The sequence below is a fragment of the Meleagris gallopavo genome, chromosome 2 (assembly GCF_000146605.3).
Source record: "Meleagris gallopavo isolate NT-WF06-2002-E0010 breed Aviagen turkey brand Nicholas breeding stock chromosome 2, Turkey_5.1, whole genome shotgun sequence".
Classification (NCBI taxonomy): Eukaryota; Metazoa; Chordata; class Aves; order Galliformes; family Phasianidae; genus Meleagris; species Meleagris gallopavo.
Genome location: NC_015012.2, coordinates 32,026,774 through 32,048,869, shown reverse-complemented (window position 1 = coordinate 32,048,869; position 22,096 = coordinate 32,026,774). Strand labels below are relative to the sequence as shown.

The 22,096-nt window shown below is 38.8% G+C and overlaps 1 protein-coding gene across 1 annotated transcript; it reads right to left on the bottom strand.

Moving 5' to 3' along the window:
* Window positions 1–992: 992 nt before the first annotated feature.
* On the bottom strand, window positions 993–21,409 carry ZNF318 (zinc finger protein 318). The gene is given in 10 exon segments (XM_031552398.1): window positions 993–4,512; window positions 4,514–5,506; window positions 5,943–6,061; window positions 6,931–7,030; window positions 7,503–7,706; window positions 10,569–10,855; window positions 11,541–11,640; window positions 13,311–14,735; window positions 15,768–16,407; window positions 21,219–21,409. Coding segments are annotated over 10 exon segments (6,432 nt in total). The 5' UTR covers window positions 21,395–21,409; the 3' UTR covers window positions 993–2,124.
* Window positions 21,410–22,096: the final 687 nt, after the last annotated feature.

Here is a 22,096-nt window from a genome sequence, read left to right as displayed (position 1 = left end):
AGCCAGGTGGTCTGCATTCCAAAACATCAACATTTAAATGCAGATCTGCGGGAAAAGAAAACAAAAAAAACAACCAGCCTTCCCTTCCTATTGCCCCTCCCTGCAGTGACATCCAATACAAGGCAGGCAAGCTTAGATCCCCTCTCTGCCACATTAGATTTGCAAGGAACCAGGCACTTCACTGAAGAAACTGTTAAGAAGACAGAAGTAGAATATTCAGCTGTCAACTGTGAACAAACAAGCTGAGATATATAATCAGACATTTATAGAAAACCGAGAAACAAGTACAAAGAACTTTAAAAAAGAATAAAAATAGAGTTTTAACAATCTCTACCCATCACCGAACTTCCAGTTATCAAAAGCAGATCAAACTTGTTTTGTTTTTGACAGCAAATGGTTAGTTGAAGAAAGTAGGGCAATGATACTAACAAATTCTCCTTATATTCAATGCAGGAACTGCTTAAAATTGTGAAAAGCAGTCAAAAAGGCTCTCAAAACTTCCTCCTTTCTTAATTACGTTTTTGGGTGGGGTTTATTTGACTACATACCCTAACTTTACAAAGTCAGATTGCACTCTTATGTTCTTACATTTCTAATATAAAAAGCACAATAACAACTCTGAAAAATGTTTAATATCATCTTTACACAGTCATGGAAACAGAAGAAAAAATGCCATTTTTCCCCCTCTGAAAGTTCACGTGCCGGTAGTGATTACAGAAATATGAATGAACTCTGCTCATTTCCCTCCCTCCTTTACAAAAGGCTTAGGACTTCAAACAAAATTCCAGCGATGATGTTGACAGATGTTCTTCCACTGCCTTCAGCTGGGAATAAATCATGTTTTTACTGAGCAGGCTAACTGTTGAGATCTTCATTCTCTACAGTTTCTCAATTTTGTGAACTACCACAGGAGGCAGAATGTACTTGAAATAAAGCATTTTCCTAGAGCTAAAAAAAATAAAAATAAAAATAAGAAAAAAGAAAGAAGAAAGTCTTGTTGAACACAGTATGTTTATTTTTTAAACAATTTACAAATAAAAATGTTCAATTTATCCAAGCAAACACATTTAATACTTCAGCCTTTAACGAGCTATACAAATGAAAACCATCATTCTAGAGCTTTTGCTAGCTCTAGGATCATTCAGGGTAGGCATGCATGTGTCTCTATCTCATGAAGCGAGTCCAATTCCTGACACCAGGGTTCTGATCTTCTACTTCTTCAGAGCTGGTCAGCTGCTAAACAATTTAATACAAACAGTTACTGGATCACAATACAATGAAAGAAAGCCCATTTCAAAACATGTTTAAGTGACCTCAATATGTCTGATCCAGGTGTCAGGCCACAGAGCCTTACCGATTAGTCTTCTTCTCCAAAAGCCAGTCGGACAGATTTTCTCCCCTTCATTAGTGATGTGGCATCCATAAACGTGCTTATACAATACAGTGAAACAGCTTAAGTACAGATGTAATACAGCAGCGATTACAAATCACAAAGACAGATAAACAAACAAACAAAAGATTAATCACATTTCTTGCATTTCAAACAATAAAGTAAACAAAACCATGCATTACAGTTTAAAACAATTTTCAGTTTTAGTTCTTCTGCAAGTCTCCATTTCCTCAAGTTCTAATTTGCTGTTCTTGAGCTTGTCCCAGAGGTTGGACTACTTGCGATGCTACTGACAGGAACAAGATGAGCTGGAAATCATCCAGAAACGTTCAAAGAACAGAAGCCCCCAAAATAAACAACAAAGACGCACGCATTATAAACGAGAGATTCCATTTTAATAGCAGAAGTGTAGAAAAGAAATTGGCAAAAAAATTCACATGAAAAAACATTTTACACAGTTAACTATGTACAGAATAACATACGTGTCTGGTTTCTGATGGTGTTAAGTTTCAATTTAGCCATGTCCTACAATGCTACGATGTCCTAGGTGTTCCTGCTCAGGCAGGGGGATCGGACTAGATGATCTTTTGAGGTCCCTTCCAATCCCTGATATTCTGTGATTTTGTGATGCAAAGTGCACCCAAACACCTCAACTGGAACAAAACAAACAAAAAAAAAACATATACATCATCCCGGCTCTGGCTCCTCAAATGTTGGGGCTGCCTGGGTTCATTTCAACCCACTCGGCTTTCTGCTAAGCTTTCAGTCATTCCTGAATTTGCTGTAGATTCCAAACTACTGTCAGTGGTTTCTGTTTGCTCAGTCTTCTTACTCTGGATAGCACATAGTCCCTTGCCTCCTGAGCCACCCTCCTTTCCACGTGTTTCTTTGAGTCCAGGAAGGAACGTTTCCACACAGCCAGATGCCTGACTTTGTCTGCTGCCTCCATCACAGCTCAGAGACAGCATTTCAGCAGCACCACCTTTGCTCTCCTCCACTTGCCGAAGGTTCTCGGACATGGTAGAAGTGCCCTGCATTTCTGGAACTGGCATGATTGCTTTCATCGTGTCATTGTTTGAGGGCTGCAATCCAAGCTGCGATGCAGCTGTTTGAGAAACCTGGGTGCAAAGTTTATCTTCCCAACTACCAGAAGTAAGCGTGGCAAAATCAGTAATCTCTGTTTCATCCACTGTTTTTCCAAAGCCCAGCTTGCTCAGTTTGTTTGACTCCAGTTTAACGGATGCAATAGTTTCTAGTTTTGAAACTTCTTTCACATTTGTATTTAAAAGTCCTGCTGGAAGGATACCGATGTCTTCATGTACTGTCTTAGTATTTCCCAAATTAAAATCTGTGCTTTTGAACTCTAGTTCTGCTTTCTCAGAGGGGGTCTCACTGCATTTTGTATTTCCAGATCTCAAGGAATCTTTCTTGTTGTCCTCATTAACACTTAAAGAGAGACTTTCAGAGCAGTTGGTATTAAATCCTGAGTGAGTGGTAGTCAGACTAAAGTCATTGGCTGCTGAGGTTCTTATAGCCTCACACTTTGTTTGCCTGTTGACAGCCTCTTCTGAAAGATGCTGATTGAAATCTGCTGATAAAGAAACTGCTGACCCTTGGACAAGATCAGAAAAACCTGCCATTCCTTTTGCATCTCTCTTAGTAAAAATATCATCTAATGTTTCATCAGATCCAGTGTGTCCTAGTGACTTCTTTTCAACTTCAACTACTAATTCTACACTGGATCTGAGTTCAACAATGCTTGCTGAGCAGGTGCTGACTAACCAAGCAACCTCCTGCCTTTGGGTTTGCTTATCTAATACTGCATGGCCTGACAGTTCTGGTCTAACTTTTTCTTGTGCTTCTAATGTGCTACTTCTAGATTTTGTGTTGCTAAGAGATGTCTCTGGCTCTCTCTCTGTCAATTCTGAAGCACTAATTTTATTAGAATTATTTTTCATTTCTACATTTGGAGTGTTCGATAATTTCCAACCGCTTTCAGAACAAGAACTGGTTGCCATGACCTGTTCTTCTCTATTACTGATTCTGGAAGCATCCCACTCAGCAGGACTTCCTGTCAATTCTGAAATCTTATTTTGAGTTTCTGAAATCTGGGGAGTTTTGCCAAGGACTCCTGGTACTTCCAAAGCTACACTGTTCGGTTTCACATCTTTTAAGGAGGCATCAATAGAATTTTGCTCTGTCAGTACTGCTACTAAAACTTTTTCTTTTGAAATGTTTTGAGAATCACTGAGCAAGTGTGAACTATGAGTTTCTGAAACAGTTTTACAGCTATCACTTAAATTTTCCTCTACCAAATGGGGATCTCCCAGATTTTGAACTTCAATCTGTTCTAGCATAAGCTCAGGCTTTACTGCTTTTATTTCCCTGTCTTTCATCTCTTTGTCTTTCTCCAAAATGCCAGAGGCATTTGAGTTACTAACTGCAATTTCATTTGCATCTTCCTGTTCAACTTTCTCTTGGATCTCTGTTCTCTGCAGATCACAGAACTCCTTGTTGTCTGCTTGCACTCGACTTGCTACATCCACAAGTCCCTTTTCTGCAGGCATCTGAATACGAGAAGCAGGTTTTGCTTCTAGCAGTTCTGTGACTGACATTTCTGACAGCTGAGGCTGAAATATCTTCTTGTTCCTTTCAGCGTGATTCTCATCAAGAATCCAACTGCCCACTACTTGATTACTACACTGTAAAGAATCCCCATCTTTCAATTTAATCTGAATATCTGTTGTAAGAGCCTGGAATTTTTTACCTACATCCTTCTGAATACCATTTTCAGTGTCAGCACTCATCTCAAAATTAGATATTAAAGTCTCCTGAAAACCAGTTTCCTCCATTACTGAGCCTGTCTCAGCTGAGTGGGCCTGGCTAACTTCAGTAGCCACATTCTGAGATTCCTCTTTAAAGGAGGATAAGCTACTGACTGTTCTAGAGTTCGAAGGAAAATCTGCAGGTTTTGCTAGGTTAGAGTTTTCTCCATTTGGAAGTGCAGAACTTGCAAGCTTGCTGTCAGCTGAACCCTTTCCACCACTACTGTAGAAAATATCATAGAGATCTTTAGCATTGGCAGTGGCCAGGCAAGAGTTTCGTTTCTCTATTTTTTTTGTCCTGCTCACTAAACGCAGTTGAAGGTGGTGGTGGAGGAGGTGGCCTTACAGGCATCGCTAGCATTGTCTGTTCACTTTCAGACACACCTGGAGCTACTTCATCCGCAGGAATGACGGCAGCAGGCTGGACTGCAGGTGGAGGAGGTGGAGGAGGCGGTATATCAGAAGTCTGAGAAGATTCACTTTTCTCTGGTGCTTTCAATTCCTCCTCTGGCCCTTTTAATATTACCTCTTCTCCTCCAAAAGCTTTTGAGATGATATCCGGAGGCAGCAGAAGATCTGCATTCGTTTCTTTTACCACGGGTAGTGGTTTGGTAGTGGTCCCAGAGGATTTGATGGATAGAAAAGTATTTAAAGGTGCTGGTTTGCTAACTGTTGCAGTAGTGGATTTCCTGAAAATCATAGTGGGGACTGGAAGATTGGGTAGAATTTTTGACTGCGTTGATGCATAAGCAACTGGTGTCCATGGGCTGGTGTGTGGAATAACAGTTTTCCCAGACAGCTTGATTTCAATGGACTTGGCATGGAGTTTCCCCGACTGAAACTTGTTCTCCTCTTTGTTTCCCTCCATGCTCTCCTCCTTTGGAATAGCTACTCCCGAGGCCTTATCCTCTCTCTCTGCCTTTTTCCAGCTGAATTTCCCAAATGATGTCTGACTTGGTGATTCCTTTTTAGATTCCTCCTTCTTTTCTTCTTTTTTCTCCTCTTTCTTCTCTTCCTTCTTCAGCTTAAGCTTAATACCCATTTTTCGCCCAGAAGAATCTGTTTTGTCTTGAGTTTCACTAGCTCCTTCTCCAAGCTCTGGGGTGTTCTTTGTTTCCTCTTTCTTTATTATTTTTGCTTTCTTCTCATCCTTCTCTTCTTTCTGTTTCTCAACTAGTTTCCTCTTCAGTTCATTCTGCCGCCTGCGCTCCGTTTCCAGAACTACAGCCAGTCCAGCCTGACGGTCTAGATTTCTCCTTTCTTCATAGAGCGGGTTTTCATCTATGTATTTCTAAGGAAATAAATGGCAGAGTTTTAGCAACTATTTCAATGAAAAATATAACATCAATTCAGCTCCGTAACAGCTTTGCCTTGTTAAGTAAGTGCCTTCTCAACACTGAGAGAGCTGAGAACTTTTTCCCACTGAGAAACTGAGATGCCACAAACTCCACATCCTGTAGTTTAAGTGTAGATTGAGTGGTGGCTTCCAGCAGTGCTGTCATTCTTCTGCAGAGTTTGGAAATCAACACTGGTACTTAAACACAATTTAACCTTATGCAGAGGAAAGATTAATCTATGTTGTGGGAAGCTCTGCTTAGTTAGTTCATTGCAATACAGTACAAAATAACCGAATACACCATGTCAAATGGAATTCTTCAAGAAAAGATGACAGAGCAAATAAAAACTAACAAAAGGAATCACTCACTCCTGGTACATCAGTTACCAACCTTATATTTTTCATTGTGAGGATGACTTTTCACATGCTGTTCAGCTGAGATTTGATCTCCAAAAAATTCATGACAGAGTTGGCAGTAATAACCAGTGATGGGAATCAGAAACTCAGACCCTGAAAAGGCCGAAGGAAACACTCAGAGAAAGCAAAATTTAAAAGATGCCAAGTTTTTAACAAAGACAAATAAATGTGTAAAAGAATAACAGCAAAACCTCCAGCAATGTTCCTGTTCACATTTTTGAAACTGAATTTGGTGGATTTTATGCTTACAAACAATATAATAAATACTACTAGTAGGAGCAATAATATAAAGTGAAGAACTTGATTATTGTGATTCAAAAATACCAGTGCTCTTCACAGTGTAACAGCTAGCCTCTATACATATAGGCTAATATTTTCAATAGTTTTCATCTGTCTTCCATCTTTGTGGTATAGTCTCCTCAAATTATAAACACCTAGTTTATAAAAAGAACACACTGAAGTTTAGTAAAAGTGCATCCCTGTGCCTGCAGAACCTGCTGCAGTTATCTAACATACTGCAGGTCCTACCAACTACTCATCAGTACTTTTTCAGGGACACTTCTACACAAAATGTGCTCAATGGAAGAGTCTGCTGCAAGGCTGTGTGGAATACTCCACAAGATGTGCTCAAACACAGCAAGATTTTGTGGTCATATTCTGATCTGAACTGTAGTATGTTAGTAAAAATGACTTTAGGACTACACTGGGAAAAAGTCAACCAGTATTCAAAATAAGGAACTAAATTCTAAAGAGAAAAGAAGGAACCATACTATGTTTTCCTACATTCTTGCTCCTTTTCTGCAGAAGGACCAGGAAATTAAATCATCTGCCATTTACTAATAATACAGTATCTATATGTGCTCCTGTAACTACAGAAAGCCTTGAAATTCCCTTCTCTGAGTAACTGGAACCTGCTGGAGGGCTAAGGGAGAAGAAATTCATTTTTTAAAAAATTAACATACCTTTGGCAGGAACAGTTATCTTATCAATGCGCTTTATGGAGTCTTGTTTGGTCTCACTCTGGGTCTTCGAAGCCCAAGGTCTGTTGTAAGGATCCAGGGTCTATTTGCACAGTGACAGAGGTATACAGGCTCACATATTACACTAGCAAGGCAACTATGCTTGTTTTTTTTTGACTTTTTAACATCCTTCCAGAACACTGAACATTAAAATCAATGTGCAATTATACAAAGGAGCTAGGTTTTCCACTTTTCCCTCCCTTTTTGTAATTTATAATGTGAGAATAACCGGTGAAGAGGGTAAGATGTAAACAATATCGAAGGACAGGCAAACACAAAACAAAAATATCAAACACTAGGTCCCAAGTGAACTGAATACAAGCCCCGTTTACACTAGTCGGAACACACCAGTAGCTGTACAAACTGCTTGAGTCCAATATCTTTGAATTTGATAAACAGCTTCTTGCATTCATTACTTCAGTTTCTCTTGTAAAATGTAGTTCTGTGATGTATGTTTCAGGGCTAATATTTATAGCAATATGAAATGCACGTAGTGAAGGAAGCCTGCCACATACCTGTCTGTGTTTCTTATTATGCATATGTGTGAAAAAATCAAACATGGTCCCACAGATGGTGTTGCAGTCTTTGCACCAGTGGTTCCCTGCATCATAATATTCATAAATATTGGCCAACTGGAAAGGATGTTTGGAGGACTGTGAAGAGGATTCTGCTGGCTTCGGGCTTCTGCCTCTGGATTTTTCATTAGTTGGTTTTGATTCCTAAATTGAACAAAAGGAAATATTTATCTAAGACAAGGTAGGACAGACATAATGCTCTGGAACTCAGATCTTGCCTCCAGTAGAAGCCACACACACACAAAAAAAAGTATATATCACCTGCTTTTCAGCGCCCAGGCTAAATCCACTGTTTCAGAAAGCTGGTATTGCCGAATAAGATGCAGCGTGGTCACATTGAAGAGCTTCCAGTAAGACTCCCAGATGTAATGGCTGGATGGTTGTAGGTAATCAAGGAACCAAATGAACAAATCCCCTAAGGCATGCACCTTTCTCATTTTATGGGTTTCACGCAAGGATCTCAATAGTTTCAATTTACAGTACTAGCCAACAGTACCTGGGACACCTAAAGGCACTTAGAAGTTCTGCTAGGAACATCTAGAAGTTACTGTAAAAGTAGGTTGGATGAAAGTAGAATGGAAAAGGAAGTAAAAGTTAGTTGACTAAAAGTAATTAAATCAATCATTTAATCAGATTATTTGAGAATGCCTGAATTCTCTGAAAGACTTGTTGCTTAACAGTAATAAAGTTACTTTATATTGTTAATTACCTAAGTATATAAAGAGAAGCATCTTGTGATTTAAGCATTTGATACTTACACTGATTTGTACAGAAAGATGCCATACAATTATAAACAGACCTTTCAGGACGTAGCCAAAATCAATACATTTTGCTCAGAATCTTGTTGAATGCTAACACTGTGAGTAGCAAAACAAGTAATCCCTGAAACAAATAATGAGCAAGCCCTGCTAATTGAGATTATCATTCTACTGGATAGTGCTAAGTGTATTTTGAGTTTTGATTTTTATTCCCAGTGGCCCACCATGTTATCATTTCTCATCTGCGTGGTATTCTGGGAAGAACAGCATCTTTCCAAACTTAGCAGGTCCAAACCAGCTGCATGATTTCCAAGTAATTTAGTAGTGGTGTCAAACAAATTTACTTAAGCAGATTCAAAACCAACAAACAACATCTTACTTGAAATTCCTTTTGATAAACAGAAACAGGTTCTCTCCTAATACCATTCCATGCAACACAAACAGTAACACAAACAATGAAGAGACATCTTTGCCACTATGCACTCCAGAAATTTCCACATCCCAATACAACTTAGTTCTTGCTTCAGAGTAAGAAGCGGTCCAGTGAATATTTGCATATATTCTATCTGCAAGAACATAGCAAAGCTGACATTCTCTTAAACAATGAGAAGATCAACTTATGATCAGTAAGAAATGCATGGAAGGATGTTCACAATGTTTAAGAAGTGCTTTCTTTTATGTTATTTACAAACCCATACAATATATCCTATAAAATACTATCTCAACCAGAGCTTTACAAAACACAATACTTCTCAAATAGATGAGTGACAGCCAACTCTAATCCATTTGTGCTTCTGCAATTAACAAAACATAAACAACTTTCAGATCACAGTATCTTACCTCCACATCAACAGAAACTTGGGGTAAAGCTTAGGGATGTCTTTTTAGCACAAGACAAGTTTCACCTTTGCAATTTGTAACTACAACACACAAACACGAGCTCAGCAGCAAAAGACCTCAAAACAGCTTGCAAAGATGCAGAAAAACATAAATGTTTTTGCCCCTTGATTGGCCAAGTAATTTGGTCTCAGTGTCTAAAAGTCTGCCCTATCTTTCTTTTCACAAAAACAAAAGTTAAGAACCAGAATTATAAGGTGAATCTCGGAGTCAGCATCCTATGTTCCATGTTAAAATAAGGAACTATAAACAGGGAGCAAGGAAGCATTACGTGTTCAGACAATATAAACAATGGAAGTTAAAATAATGAAAGACACATTCACACATACTTTATCTCAAGAAAAGAAAGCAACACAACTTAATGCAATGTAGGATTTAACAGACATTCTTATCTACTCATTTGTACCATGTGGTGTTTGACGCAAATAATTTGTAAAAATAAGTGGATACTAGATTTTGGTACAAAAATAAAACACAAAAACAAGCCTTAAAATGAAAGACATCTAATGACTTCCCTGAACCAGACCAAGACGAAACATAAGGAAAAGTTTACAAGATTCACCTCTTACCCTAATAACTCTTTAATTTCTGAAAAAAAAAAACACTGTAAAGTCAGGTGTACACAAAAAGCATCTACTATCTCCCACCATCTGTACCAGTGACATAACTGGTAACACAGCAGAAAGCGACATCATTATCGTCCTGAACGCACATACAACCTTTCAGATGCTACTGTCATCATACACTACTTTACATTACTTCCAGAGCAAAAAAAAAAATTCTAGAACTTAAGCCTCTTCTAGTGTATCCACCACTCAGAGACCAAGTCAGAGAGACCATCATGACATACCGACATTTCTTAAGAAAGAACACATAGCATATACGTAATAACTGTGTTAAGCTGACAACCATATTTAACTCTTGCCATGATTTGTTAATATCATCACCAGGTGAGAAAAGTGACACGCTCCAAACTTTCAAAGAGCTTGGACAAATATTCCTTTTTTGGCAGGCCATACTGGAAATATGGTACAGAGAAGAAGTCTGTCATTCTCAATGTGGAGTTGAGACCTAACAGCTACAAACACTTATGCTACTGTTCAATCCATCCAACACCTCACAAAACCAAGACAAAAAACAGTAAGTGGTACTGAATTGCACAAATTCCGTGGGAAAATATAAACTCTGATTACATTTACTCTCACCTGCATACACAATCAAAAACAGCATATGAGATGTGGTAACAAATACCATCAAATGAACTTTCTGTTGAATGTTTGGGAGCAGCTGTTCCCCAGTGCCCTCTTCTCTTAATGGAAAAATTATCAGTATACAACCTAGAAGATTTTACCTTATTGGAAGAAGTTGCCTTCTCCAGACCTTTTGTGTTTTCTGATTTGCTGTTCTTTTCTGAGGAATCTTTGGTTTCCACAGATGGTTTCCGGGGTTTTTCAAATATGTTAATCCCCAAGATCTGTGCTACTTTGTCAAGCTCAGATTGCTTCTTATCTGCTGCATCAGATTCTTTATGGAGCTCTGAAATCTCCTTCATAATATTCTCTTGAAGTCTGTTCACCTCAACCAACAAGGGGTCTTTGTGACCATCCTTCTCACGTCGTTTTTTCCTCAGCATCTCTCCTGAGCCAATCAAGGAAATAGAAGAGTTGGAAATGCAACACGAAAATTGTCTTAAGATCTATATGACTATTCCAGCAACAAATAAAATAACAATACAAAACACTACACTTAAATTTTTCCTGGGAAGATGTAAAGGTGGAACCAACTCGTAGGTACAACATCACTAAATCTGAACAATCTACCTCTGTAGGGGTTTCTTAATATAAACCCCTAACAAAGGCAGCACAATCCTCAAGAGAAAGAATCAACTTAATAATTACTATATGATCAAGCAAGCAAAATTATTTTCTATGCTAATCATACATTATAATCTGAAATGATCACCTTCCAGTGGTGAAAGTATTTAACTTCTGATAAAAACAAAACTTTTAAAATAACATAAGTTATTAAGTTAGAGAGGACTTGTCCTTCTCCAAATAAGATTCATAAAAATTAAAAGACATGCTGACATGTCTTCAGTTGCTATTTCTCATTTCTTCTAAAAAAACACCAGAATACATACCTACCAAGCTACTAAAGAAGATTGAAGAGGAGCTGTTTGCTTCAGTGTAACAGTCAGATTTTGACATAATTAATTTTAGTATCGTAATTAGGTCATTGCTTTCTCAAGAGTTCTGCCTATATACTTTGGTCTTCACTTTTAGCAGGTACTGCTGGTGGGAAAAAAAAAAACAATGGGCCATACCTTGCTGTTTACGAAGCCTGTCCAGTTCAGTCTTCAGATAATACAGTTTCTTCTGCCGTGCTTCTCGCTCATTCTTCAGTTTTTCTCTCTCTTCTATCACCTAAACAGATTGCAAGAAGATTGGATTTTCTTCTCCACCTACCGTAAGTTAATCAGACTTGTGAAAAGACAGCAAGAACTCAGTTTGCCAATCAAAACTGCCTGGTTTGATCATTTCTCAAGGCACTGAGACTTGGCTATCTTCTTACAGAGCTCATAAAGTCTAATGTTAAACAGGTCTTCAAAACTCACACAGAACCTCTACAGACAGCATATAACTGACAAAAGACCTTACAGCCCATCAGCTTCTCTCCTAATTTGACTTTGCCCCATTTTAGCCATCATTTAGGATTCTGCCTCAGTGTGATCTTAACTGTATCATCAAGAACATTCTGCAAGCATCAGTGTCTGAAATTAAACGTGCATGAAGTTTGTTTCTTGCTCAGTAAAGTCTAGCAGGAGGAGTTCATACATGTGCTTTTCACTAGTTTGAATTGACTCCCACTGAAGAAAACCAGCCAATATGCTAAAATGAAACATGAGAAGTTCTTTCCATTTCCACCCTAATTTTTTCTAACTAATTTTCCAAGACACAGGTGCCAATTTCTTACCTTCACAATACTCTTGAAGATTGCTACTGACTCCTCCCTTGAACGAGCAAGAACTGATATAAAGATTAGTTCTCACTAGAGAACCACTAGTACTATGTCAGAATAAGTGTCAGCAGGATTCCTGCATCGAGTAAATCTTGCATACACCAATGGGAGAATTTCTACCAACAGTCAGGCCGCTTCTTGAATGCCATAAGATTTTTATTACTTTTAAATTATCAAAACACCATTTTGTCATTTGGGCTTTTCTGGCAGCACAGGGGCATCAAATGAAGCACAAAAGTTGCCATATGCCAAGGCATTTAGCAAAGAACTGGACTAAGCCCATGCCAAAGAACTCTGTAGTGCGGACAAAGACCTGGAAGTCCAGCCAAGACACATAGCTGAGCTACCAGTGCATGTCAGAACAGGAGGAAACCCCCACACCTTTAACCAACACAGCTCTTTCAGAAGCACCTAAGTTCCATTAACAACAAGAATTCAACAACATCAGCTGAAGAAATTATTATTCTTGCGAACAGTTAAAATGTACTCATCTGCTCAAATAGCTTTTTGTCTAAGTACTTCTATTTAAATCATTTCAAACTAAAAGCAAAGTGACTATCTCAGACCAAAACTTTGTTTATCCCCAAAACCTCTCTTTGCAACTTGTGCCAGTGCTCAGTCATTCTCACAGTAAAAAAAGCATTTTCCCATGTTCAGATGTTTTTCAGTTTGTGACCATCTTGCCCTGTCACTGGGCACCATGGAAAAGAGACTGGCTCTGTCTTTTTCACACCATCCTTTCTGGTAATTTATGTACCTACAAATCTTCAATGATTTGAATATCTAAAACTCAGTGGAATAAAGTTGAGATGTAGCTACCAAGTATCTTTCTGTAAGCTTTTGTTTGGCCCTAATCAATAACCTACAAGTTGTGATTTGGGGGGATTTTTAATGTATTTTTTAAATTGTTACAGAATAAACAGACAAGTGCCTAGAAATCTTTAACAAAAGCAAATCTAACTACTTCTAAACTGGAACCACTCAGGCTAAAATCAGTGCACTTAAAGAGGAAAAGTGTCTAGGCCAGTAGGCAAGCAGTCTGACATATTTGGATACATTACAATATACAGCATACCTTCTGCTTCTGAGCTGCTCGATTTTTTTCATCTGATATCTTTTCTGGAGTACTTTTGAGAGGGTGTGAAGATGGACGAAGGGGAACTTTGGAATGAGTAGGAGTGGTAGGAACACGAACGAGCACAGAACCGTCTCTTTTCACATCAGCGGCATCCTTTCTCATAGAGACCGTCTCAATAACCCGGAGGTTGGGACGCGTAGGGTTTGCTGACATGGCCATAGTAAGAAGTCCATGAGTCTCTGGCAATGCAGGATTAGGCTGCTGGGTAGGGGGATACATGGTCCAGCCAGGAGCTGCATAAGCCATATAATGCCCATACGCATCATATCCTGGAGGGGCCAGTGTGGGAGGTGGATAGTTTGGGGGCATCTGAGTGGTAGTGAACTGGGAGTAATTGGGAATTTGGTATTGGGAAACAGAAGTAGGTGTAGGTGGCAAACTAGCAGGAGCTGGTGGAACTGAGGGAATAAGAGAAACGGAAGGAAGAGGTTGTTCTGGTGCACATGGAGGTATGTCCTGTCCTCCTGGCTTGTTCTTGGTATATTCTGATTTCTGAAGGGAGGATGGATCTTTAGCCTGCTGGAAAGAAATGGGAGGTGATGCTGAGTGCTGCTGGCCTGACTCTGGAGAACGAGTGTTGCTTCGGCTGCGATGTAAGTCCCAAGGGTCTGTTCTGCGAGTATCGGAAGAGCGACGATCAGGAGAACGGGATGCCAACTTCTTGCCATGAAGGCGTTCCTGAGTACGAATGGCTAGTCTTCCAATTTCAGCAACACCAATGTCAAGTCCAATGGTTTTGAGTAAGTCATGAATCTTGGCGTACTCAGCATTAGGCTCTTCTAAAGGATCCAGCTTGACAGCTGGAGCAGGAGAAGGAGGTAGGCTCACCTTCTGGTTTATTAGCTCACTGGTACAACTCACAGGAGGCTTTTGAACAAGGTGTGATTCAGTATTAGTGTCTTCATCCTCATCACCATAAAGAAATTTCTCTTCATCCTCAATGTCAGGAAAACTACGCCTCCTCTTCTCCTGAGCACTGACAGAATCAGCCATCATGCCCAGAATTCGGGAGAAACCACTGCCATCCTGACTGGCCCTCTCATGAGGCAGTAGGAAGTCAGTATGGCGATCAGTAGGCTCTGATTTGGGTTCTATTTTGTCCTTGTGACTTAAAAAGCTTCCAAACTTCTCTTCATATGTAAAAGTGTCTTTGGGAGCCGCAGAAAGTGGGTTCCATTCATATAAGCCATCATGTAACTCTTTGTTTGCAGGCTCCATCACAGAGTCTTTGTTAAACTGCTTGAGAAAGTTCTCCACTTCAGAAGAAAACTGAGCTGTGTTGTTGCTCTGGGGCAAAGATGAATGACTAGAAAGAAGAGGAAGATCCTTGCTGGGAGCAGGGCTGCTAAAAAACTCCTCGGGCTGAAAGACAAAGAAGTTATTATTCAGTACAGCACCCTCTGAGGGGACTATGTACCTTGTAGAACAAAAGAACATGATCATTTCTCTTCATATTTGAAGAGTTAAAAAAGACAATTCACAGTTGAAAGAGAAATAGAAAAGACAAAAAAAATAGTTGTGATTCTAGAACGTCCAGTAATGAAAGTTCACCCTAGAGAACACACAAGATCAGAATTATATTTAACTAACTTTTTGACAAACTTAATAAATGAAACTTTTAAGCTGAAACACTCTGACATAAATTCAGCTATGCTTTGAATTTAATCACAGAAAATTAGGATATAACACTTTAAGACAAGTAAGACTAACTGTACTGGGAATATTTTCAGTCACTTCTTCAGATATATATAATTAATATCATATGAAATAGACACGGGCAGTGAGCAGGATCTTTAGTGCCTTCTGATATAAAGATGTCACTGTAACTAAGCAGATCAAAAGCAATGTGCTAAAGCACGAGAAAATAAATTCATCGCAGCGGTCCCAATTTTGCTGATACTCTGATTTTCAAACTCAAGAGGTATGGCTTGGGTACAATTTAAGTATGGTTAACATCAGACTACTACAGTCTAAAGAGAAAAATTAAGGACACTCAAAGATGTTTGCAGTCAAAGATACTGAAGATTCATCAGGCAGTTCTTAGTCTACAAAGAAGCAGAAAGGCACTGTGACAGTCATAGCTTCTATCAATGTCCTGATGGCATGTATGTAAAAAGATTCAGCTTTTCAACACAATCTCAGCGTTTTGGGACAAATTTCCACAAGAACATTTCATTCTGCTTCAGATTTTATAATACATAATCTTTGATTAATTACTTTCACCATTTAAAATTTCCAATGCAATTCTAAATTGTACATGCCTGCAAAAAGATACCTGTCCTTTCCAAAACAGGAGAATGTGTAAGCATCTGACTCTTCTATTTTTTAAATCTGTATCAGGAAGTAACTTTTGGAAAGCAGTAATGAGGAGACAGACATAGACAGAGATCAAACCTGAACAGGAGACTCTACTTCCATCTCTACTCTTTTCTTCAAGATAGATTTTTTAGGCATGGATGGTATTTCCTCAGGCCTATATGTATAACGAGGCTCAGAAGTCTGTAGTGTGTTAGTCAAGCCTGGGATCACATAACCACTGTCTGAAACATCATGATTCAAGTTTCTATTACGTTCTTCCTCTTCTCTTTTTCTCCTGGCGCGGTCAAGCTCTCGGAATTCTTCATTTAGGTATGATGGGCTTGGACTTCTACTGCGGCTAAGGCTGCGGCTTCGCCTGCGATAGTTTCGTGTTCCTGATGAAAAACCTTGATGCTCTCCACTCATACAATGCAATTTCTCATCTTTTTCGTACCGTGGACGCTTTATTTCTCGTCCCCTCTCTTCTGGTCTTGATGGGTAGAAAGATTTCCTAAATTTCTCACCATCTCTGTCAGATCCACGAGGCAGTTCTTCTCGACGACCATAATGCGGGCTATAATCTGAACGATGAAGAAAAACATCTCGGTTGCGGTAGTCTTCATCGTGTCTCATGCTAAAGGGACTTGAAGGTTGATCTTCATGTGACAGGTATCTCTCTAAGCCTCGAGTGCCTGAGAGGCCTCTGGTGAATATGGGACCATCGGCCATATCATCCCTGTGTAAGGCAAGCATAGAAAAAACATAAGTGCTTGAGTCAGAGTAACTATGTCTTATTCTCACTCAAGAGTAAGAAATTTCCAAATCAAATTCAGAATAGCATCTCCATCACTAAACAGAAGCAACATCTTATATATTCAAGCAGCAGGGGACAGAAGGATTGCTGTTTTTAACAGTGTTATGCTTCTCTCCTATGAAGTCACTCACAAATACAGAAACAATTCAATTCACACTGCAGCCGAGCCTTGAAAAATTGACAAGATGGACTTATTTCTGTAGAGAGACTGCACAATTTAGAAAAACAAAAACATTACTATCATATTTCAGGCCACAATCCCTTTCCTCACCTCTCCCAGCAAGATAAGGTCCCATTTCATATGAATTATTCAATGTGTAATTCAGCTTCACCCTAGCACAGGTAACCAAATCCTCTTTTTAACTTCAGTTGTGGAAAAAGACCACAAATTCTAGCAATGTTTTCTGTTGCAAAAGATCTATAGACAGGATTGTTGAAATCACAATCTGCTTTACCTAAAAAAGCAGCAGAGTTTTTTTTACTTGGTATCTACGAATCAGGAATAGTAAATGTAAGAGCATCATTCCTTTGTGCCAGCCCCTGCATTATTATACACAGTGGACTACAACTAGCACAACCTGGAAATAGTGAGCTATAATTCTTGGCTTATCCTTTTTTGGACCAACTCCAACAGGCATTTCCAATCAGGAGTACTATCTTAACCAAATCCTTTTCCCCTCAGCCCCTGAGAACTTCTCTGCCGCTGTCATTTATATCAGGCAGAAACAAACCAAACCATTTTAAAATTGCCAACTGCTGTCTTTATTTTCAGATATTCAAAAATCCTCCAAGAATGGGAAGCAAATGTGCTCAATTAAGGGAACCAATGAGACAGAAACCTTAGAAAATGTCTCTCCTGTGTGATTAAGACGTCAGCATGAGATAACCTAGGTATGTCTACCTGAATCTTCAAACATCACATCCTCCTCCTAAGAGTCTCAACAGATCTGAGACAAAAAAAATCACACGACAACATTTTCAAAATAAATAAATAAATTTTTAAAATCTACCAAAACCAAAATAACAACCCTGCAGATAATTTACAGACCAATTTTTAAGTCACCAGACCAAGAAATAACTAATGTGAAGAGATAAATCTTTTTCATCTTCATAGTTTACACATACATATTTAAGAACAAAACCAACATGAAATTTCACCTCATCTCTGACTTGCATCATTGGCAAAGCATTTTCTACATTATTAGATGCTTTACTGACCCAACACATCTTCAAAAATATGTCATACACCAGTATCTGTGATATCAGATGTTACCTCTTCCATAACAAACCATACACCTTCACTCTTCTAGAAGCACAAAAACATCTACATATGACCTAAGTTTTCTACATAAATGTTACTGTTCATAGCCTACATAAAATAATTAATTTAAAAGCAAATGTCTCTCTTTAGTGTCACCATCAGCTTCCATTAGAGCCTGCTATACATAAACATGCTGGTCAAATAACAGATGTATGTCACCATACACCTTCAGTTGATTTTTGAGCAAATAGTTCGCACCCATGCTTGCCAAACACTCTGACTGCAGCAACAAAGGGGAAGGAGTACTAAATCATACTTTGGAAAGACAGGAACAGCAAATCCTACTACACTTAAAACAAAAAGAAAGTTCTAAATACACTCTGAATAGCAAGGACACAGATTTAAAACCCAAAGATTAAATACAGCTGTGAGAAAAAGATTTACTTGCCTTATAGAAACTATGGCTCTTTGAAATATGTACTCTGTAAACATAATTCAATTTTCAGTCAGCAAAGTCTACTAAGTATTTTGCATCCCTGGGAGAGGATACCACGCTAAGCATCCCAATTCCTTCCCTACTGTAGAATCTAAGAATTACTGGAAATCGCAGTATCAGAGAAGAACAGACCATAGATGACAGAGATGATGCCTCAAAGAATGAAAACTGATATAAGGTAAGTTTACTTTCTATCATATTTGTGTATTTATATACATTGAAACAGAAATAAACAATGGTATTCTGCTGTGAGCAACCAATAGGGCTCCGTCTTAACAGTCTTCGAATTGGAAGTTCGATGAGCTGTTTACATTCCAGCCAGCTGTCACTTCTGATATCAAGCCAAAATTTGCTATTTCAGAACACAGCTTAATGCAGACCAAGTCTCTGCAGTGATATGGTCTAATCCCCAGCACTAATCTCAGATGAAAGAATTGGTGGGATGCTCTGTATAGCTTATGCCAGCTCAGATAGCAGTAAATATCTTAACAACAGTGACAGAAAAAGAGATGAAAGGTAGGAAGGGTAAATAAAATACACACTTCACTTTGATAAAGCAAGATTCCAGGAAACAAAAAAATACTAATCTGATAAGGAAGACAAACTGCTTTAGTCACCTCAAAGTCACAGACCAGCAGCATTCTGCCATTTTACTTAGACATGCACAGGAGGCCAGCTGCCCTAAAAACTTGGAACAAATTCTTACAGATATTTCAGGATGGACCTGCACATGGACACACACTCCGGGAAATTCTCCTAGGGCATCATAAAAATCTATGTCTGCAGGAGAATCCAAAAGCATACCTGATTTCTACCCTCTGGTATTTTATTTCCTTTCTATTTTAATGATTCCTCCTGCCATTCTGAAACCCTTCGTAGAAGTGATTGCTTCAAATCCAAGTAGGTAGGAAAAATAGCTGAGAATAACAAAAATCAGAATTATTTGTTCCAATTACTTCAAAATCCAAAAACAAAACTTCACAAATTACTTTTTTTTTTTAATGAGAAAGAGAAGGGAATGTGCGTACAATAAGAATCTGATGTGCCCAGCATTAAAGCAAATGATGATCACCAATAAGGGCCACACTCTAAAGCTCAGTGATGAAGTCAGTATCTCTGAACCAAGGCAGTCACACAGAAGTAAAAAATACATGATACATAATATCCTAGCAAACAACTACCAACCACCTTTTTAAAACAACCAAAATAACAACTAGTGAATAAATCTGCAAGCCATAAGCAGTTAGATTTGGAAAAGCTAACAGATGTTGTCATGTTAAGCTTCTGGACAGTTGTACCACTAAGTCAAGCACAGTCAACATAAATAATATGGAAAGAAAAAAACCCAAACATAACCAAAATGAAACAAAAAGTAAACTTAACCACATGGAGCTCCTGCACACCTATGTTTAAATGGCAAGTCACTTAAAAACTGAGGTCTACACTGTCTGACTTCTTATTCCAATTCATCACTTCAGTACGTTCTCAGGAGTTGACTCTGACCTTTTTTTTTTTTTCTTCTTTAATTACCCTGTTACCATTTTTCATCCAGTAACAGAGGTAAAGTGAAAGTTATTCGCTTATCGAGAGCATAAAGATGCCCACAGTAGTGATTTTCATTCTCATGTTAAAATAAACTGTGCTGTATGTGGTGCTACTCCTAACCAGGAAGTGTAACCACAAAACAGGTTACATATAAAACCTCACTGGAGAAAATGAAGCAATGGGACAACTCTACCGCCACCAGCTTCTTAATTTGCTGGAGCAGCACAGTGCCACTTCTCCTACATACAATTTCCTGCTCCTTCCAACCACCATACTCTCCCCAGGCATATTCACTCATCTTGTTTTGAAGTCTGCAGACCATACAAAGAATTTACAAGTCAAAACTGATTTCAGAAGAACTGAAGTAAAGCCATAAAAGTGACAGTACTGAAAACTAAATTCTCATTTGCTTTTCTGCACCTGCAGAAACCTACCCTTACACTTGAGACAGGAAATTCACTTATTCTGCCCACTTTCTTTTACTTTTTCTTTTTAAACAGCTGTGGGATATTTGCATCAAAAAGTGATGTTACTGTTCCTTTTGTTTTGTATGCCTGAGCTTGATCTAAAATTACAGTATGGCTGCTCTCGGGCACAAACTACCCCAGCTTTAAGTTTGCAACTCAAGATAAAGCAAACAATTTCTGCTGAACAAGATAATCTTAGTTTACTTCTGCCAAATTCTACCTGTTCTTCCACTGAAGGCAAAGATTTTTTAACAGTACCTACTAATATTTAAACTTCAGTGTTCACAGCAGTACTTATAACACAACTGACTTCATTAACTGTTTCTCTTCAGTTCCAATCAAGGAATCCTAAGAATTCTAACATTTTATCATGTACGAGATTGTATGACAGTGCTCACTTCACCCCCGCAGGATTTCTGAAGCCAAAATAATAGGCTTTCTACAATCTATGCTAGGGCTCTCTTCTGGACTATACTCTAAAATTAGGAAAAATATGTTATTCCTCCCAGCAAATGAGGAAATCAAAGGTTTACACTATCCATAAACAACCTTACTTTATGTCAGGACTAGGCTGCTTCATAAGAAACAGAAGGTGACTGAAGTTGTGATATATCAAATGAAGCACTTCCTTCCTGCAAGATCCTCTAGGCACTTTTAGTTGATAAAGATTCAAGAAACAGTTGACAAAAGTCAGAGAACAAACATTTGTCTAGGACTGCATGAACACAGGCAACAGTGCTTCTTCAGAACTTCCCCATGTCAAAACATGCTGGAGACTGGGGGAGTATTCCAAGGAGGCATCACTATATGTTTACCGTGTTACCCTTGTTCCCTGCACACTCGCTATCAGTCCCCTCTACAGACAGACTACTGGGCCAGTGAGATGTTTGGCCTCACTCAGTACAGCCATTCTCATACTCCTACTGTTTCACACGCTTGAGTTCCCATCAGTGGAGGACCATACCTGTCACTCAGGTTATCAATTGGTGAGCCCAGTCTATCAGGCAGCCTCCTTCTCTCTGGTGTGCCAATGCAATACCGGTCACTACCAACAGTAATCCGCAAACTCTGTTCCAGTGAAGACTCAGAGCGGAGACTCGGTGAACGTCTCTGTAAATTGAAGAAAGAGTGCAAGCCCATCAATCAGAGAGTTTTAATCTCAGCTACAGAAAGGCAAGAGACTCTGCTCAATACATGAGACGTGGGGTGGGTGGATCGATTAAAAACAACAGCAACAACAACAAAAACTAGACGAGCATTTGTTCCAAGTATTTCAATTGCTAATAGTCACTAAAGAAAAGGGAGGGTACTATATGCATTTAATTTCTCACCCCAGCTGCCAACAATAAGCTCTATATTTACATTATCTAAAAGGGAAAAGATTACCTTTAATAAGCCTACCATTTCGGAAAGTGGAAAACGAAAGAAGTTCAATAAGTCCCACATTCACTGCTGTGCTCTTTTCTTCATTAGAGCAGAAGCAGCTAAACAAATAGCGCATAAAAAACAGTGCCAGGAATATCTTAATAAAAGTGCCTGGATTTCTGGCTCTTTCCAGCTCTAATAACAGCACGAAGCAAAGAATACACCAGTGTAAACACAGATTTTCCTCACAGTGATGTTTTCAGTAGTTTTCGTCATCTCATGATGTTTTCAGTGGATAAGCATAACCTAACACTAAAAATGTCAGTGGCTGTAGAAACTCCATCACGCCATTATCTCCAGTAGAACCAAACCACATTTAAGTTACCATTCAAAGAACTACAGCAGAGAAGACCTGAGCTAACTGCTCAGCACAGATCTCCATTTGGAGACATGTCCAATACAGAAAATGTTGTTACT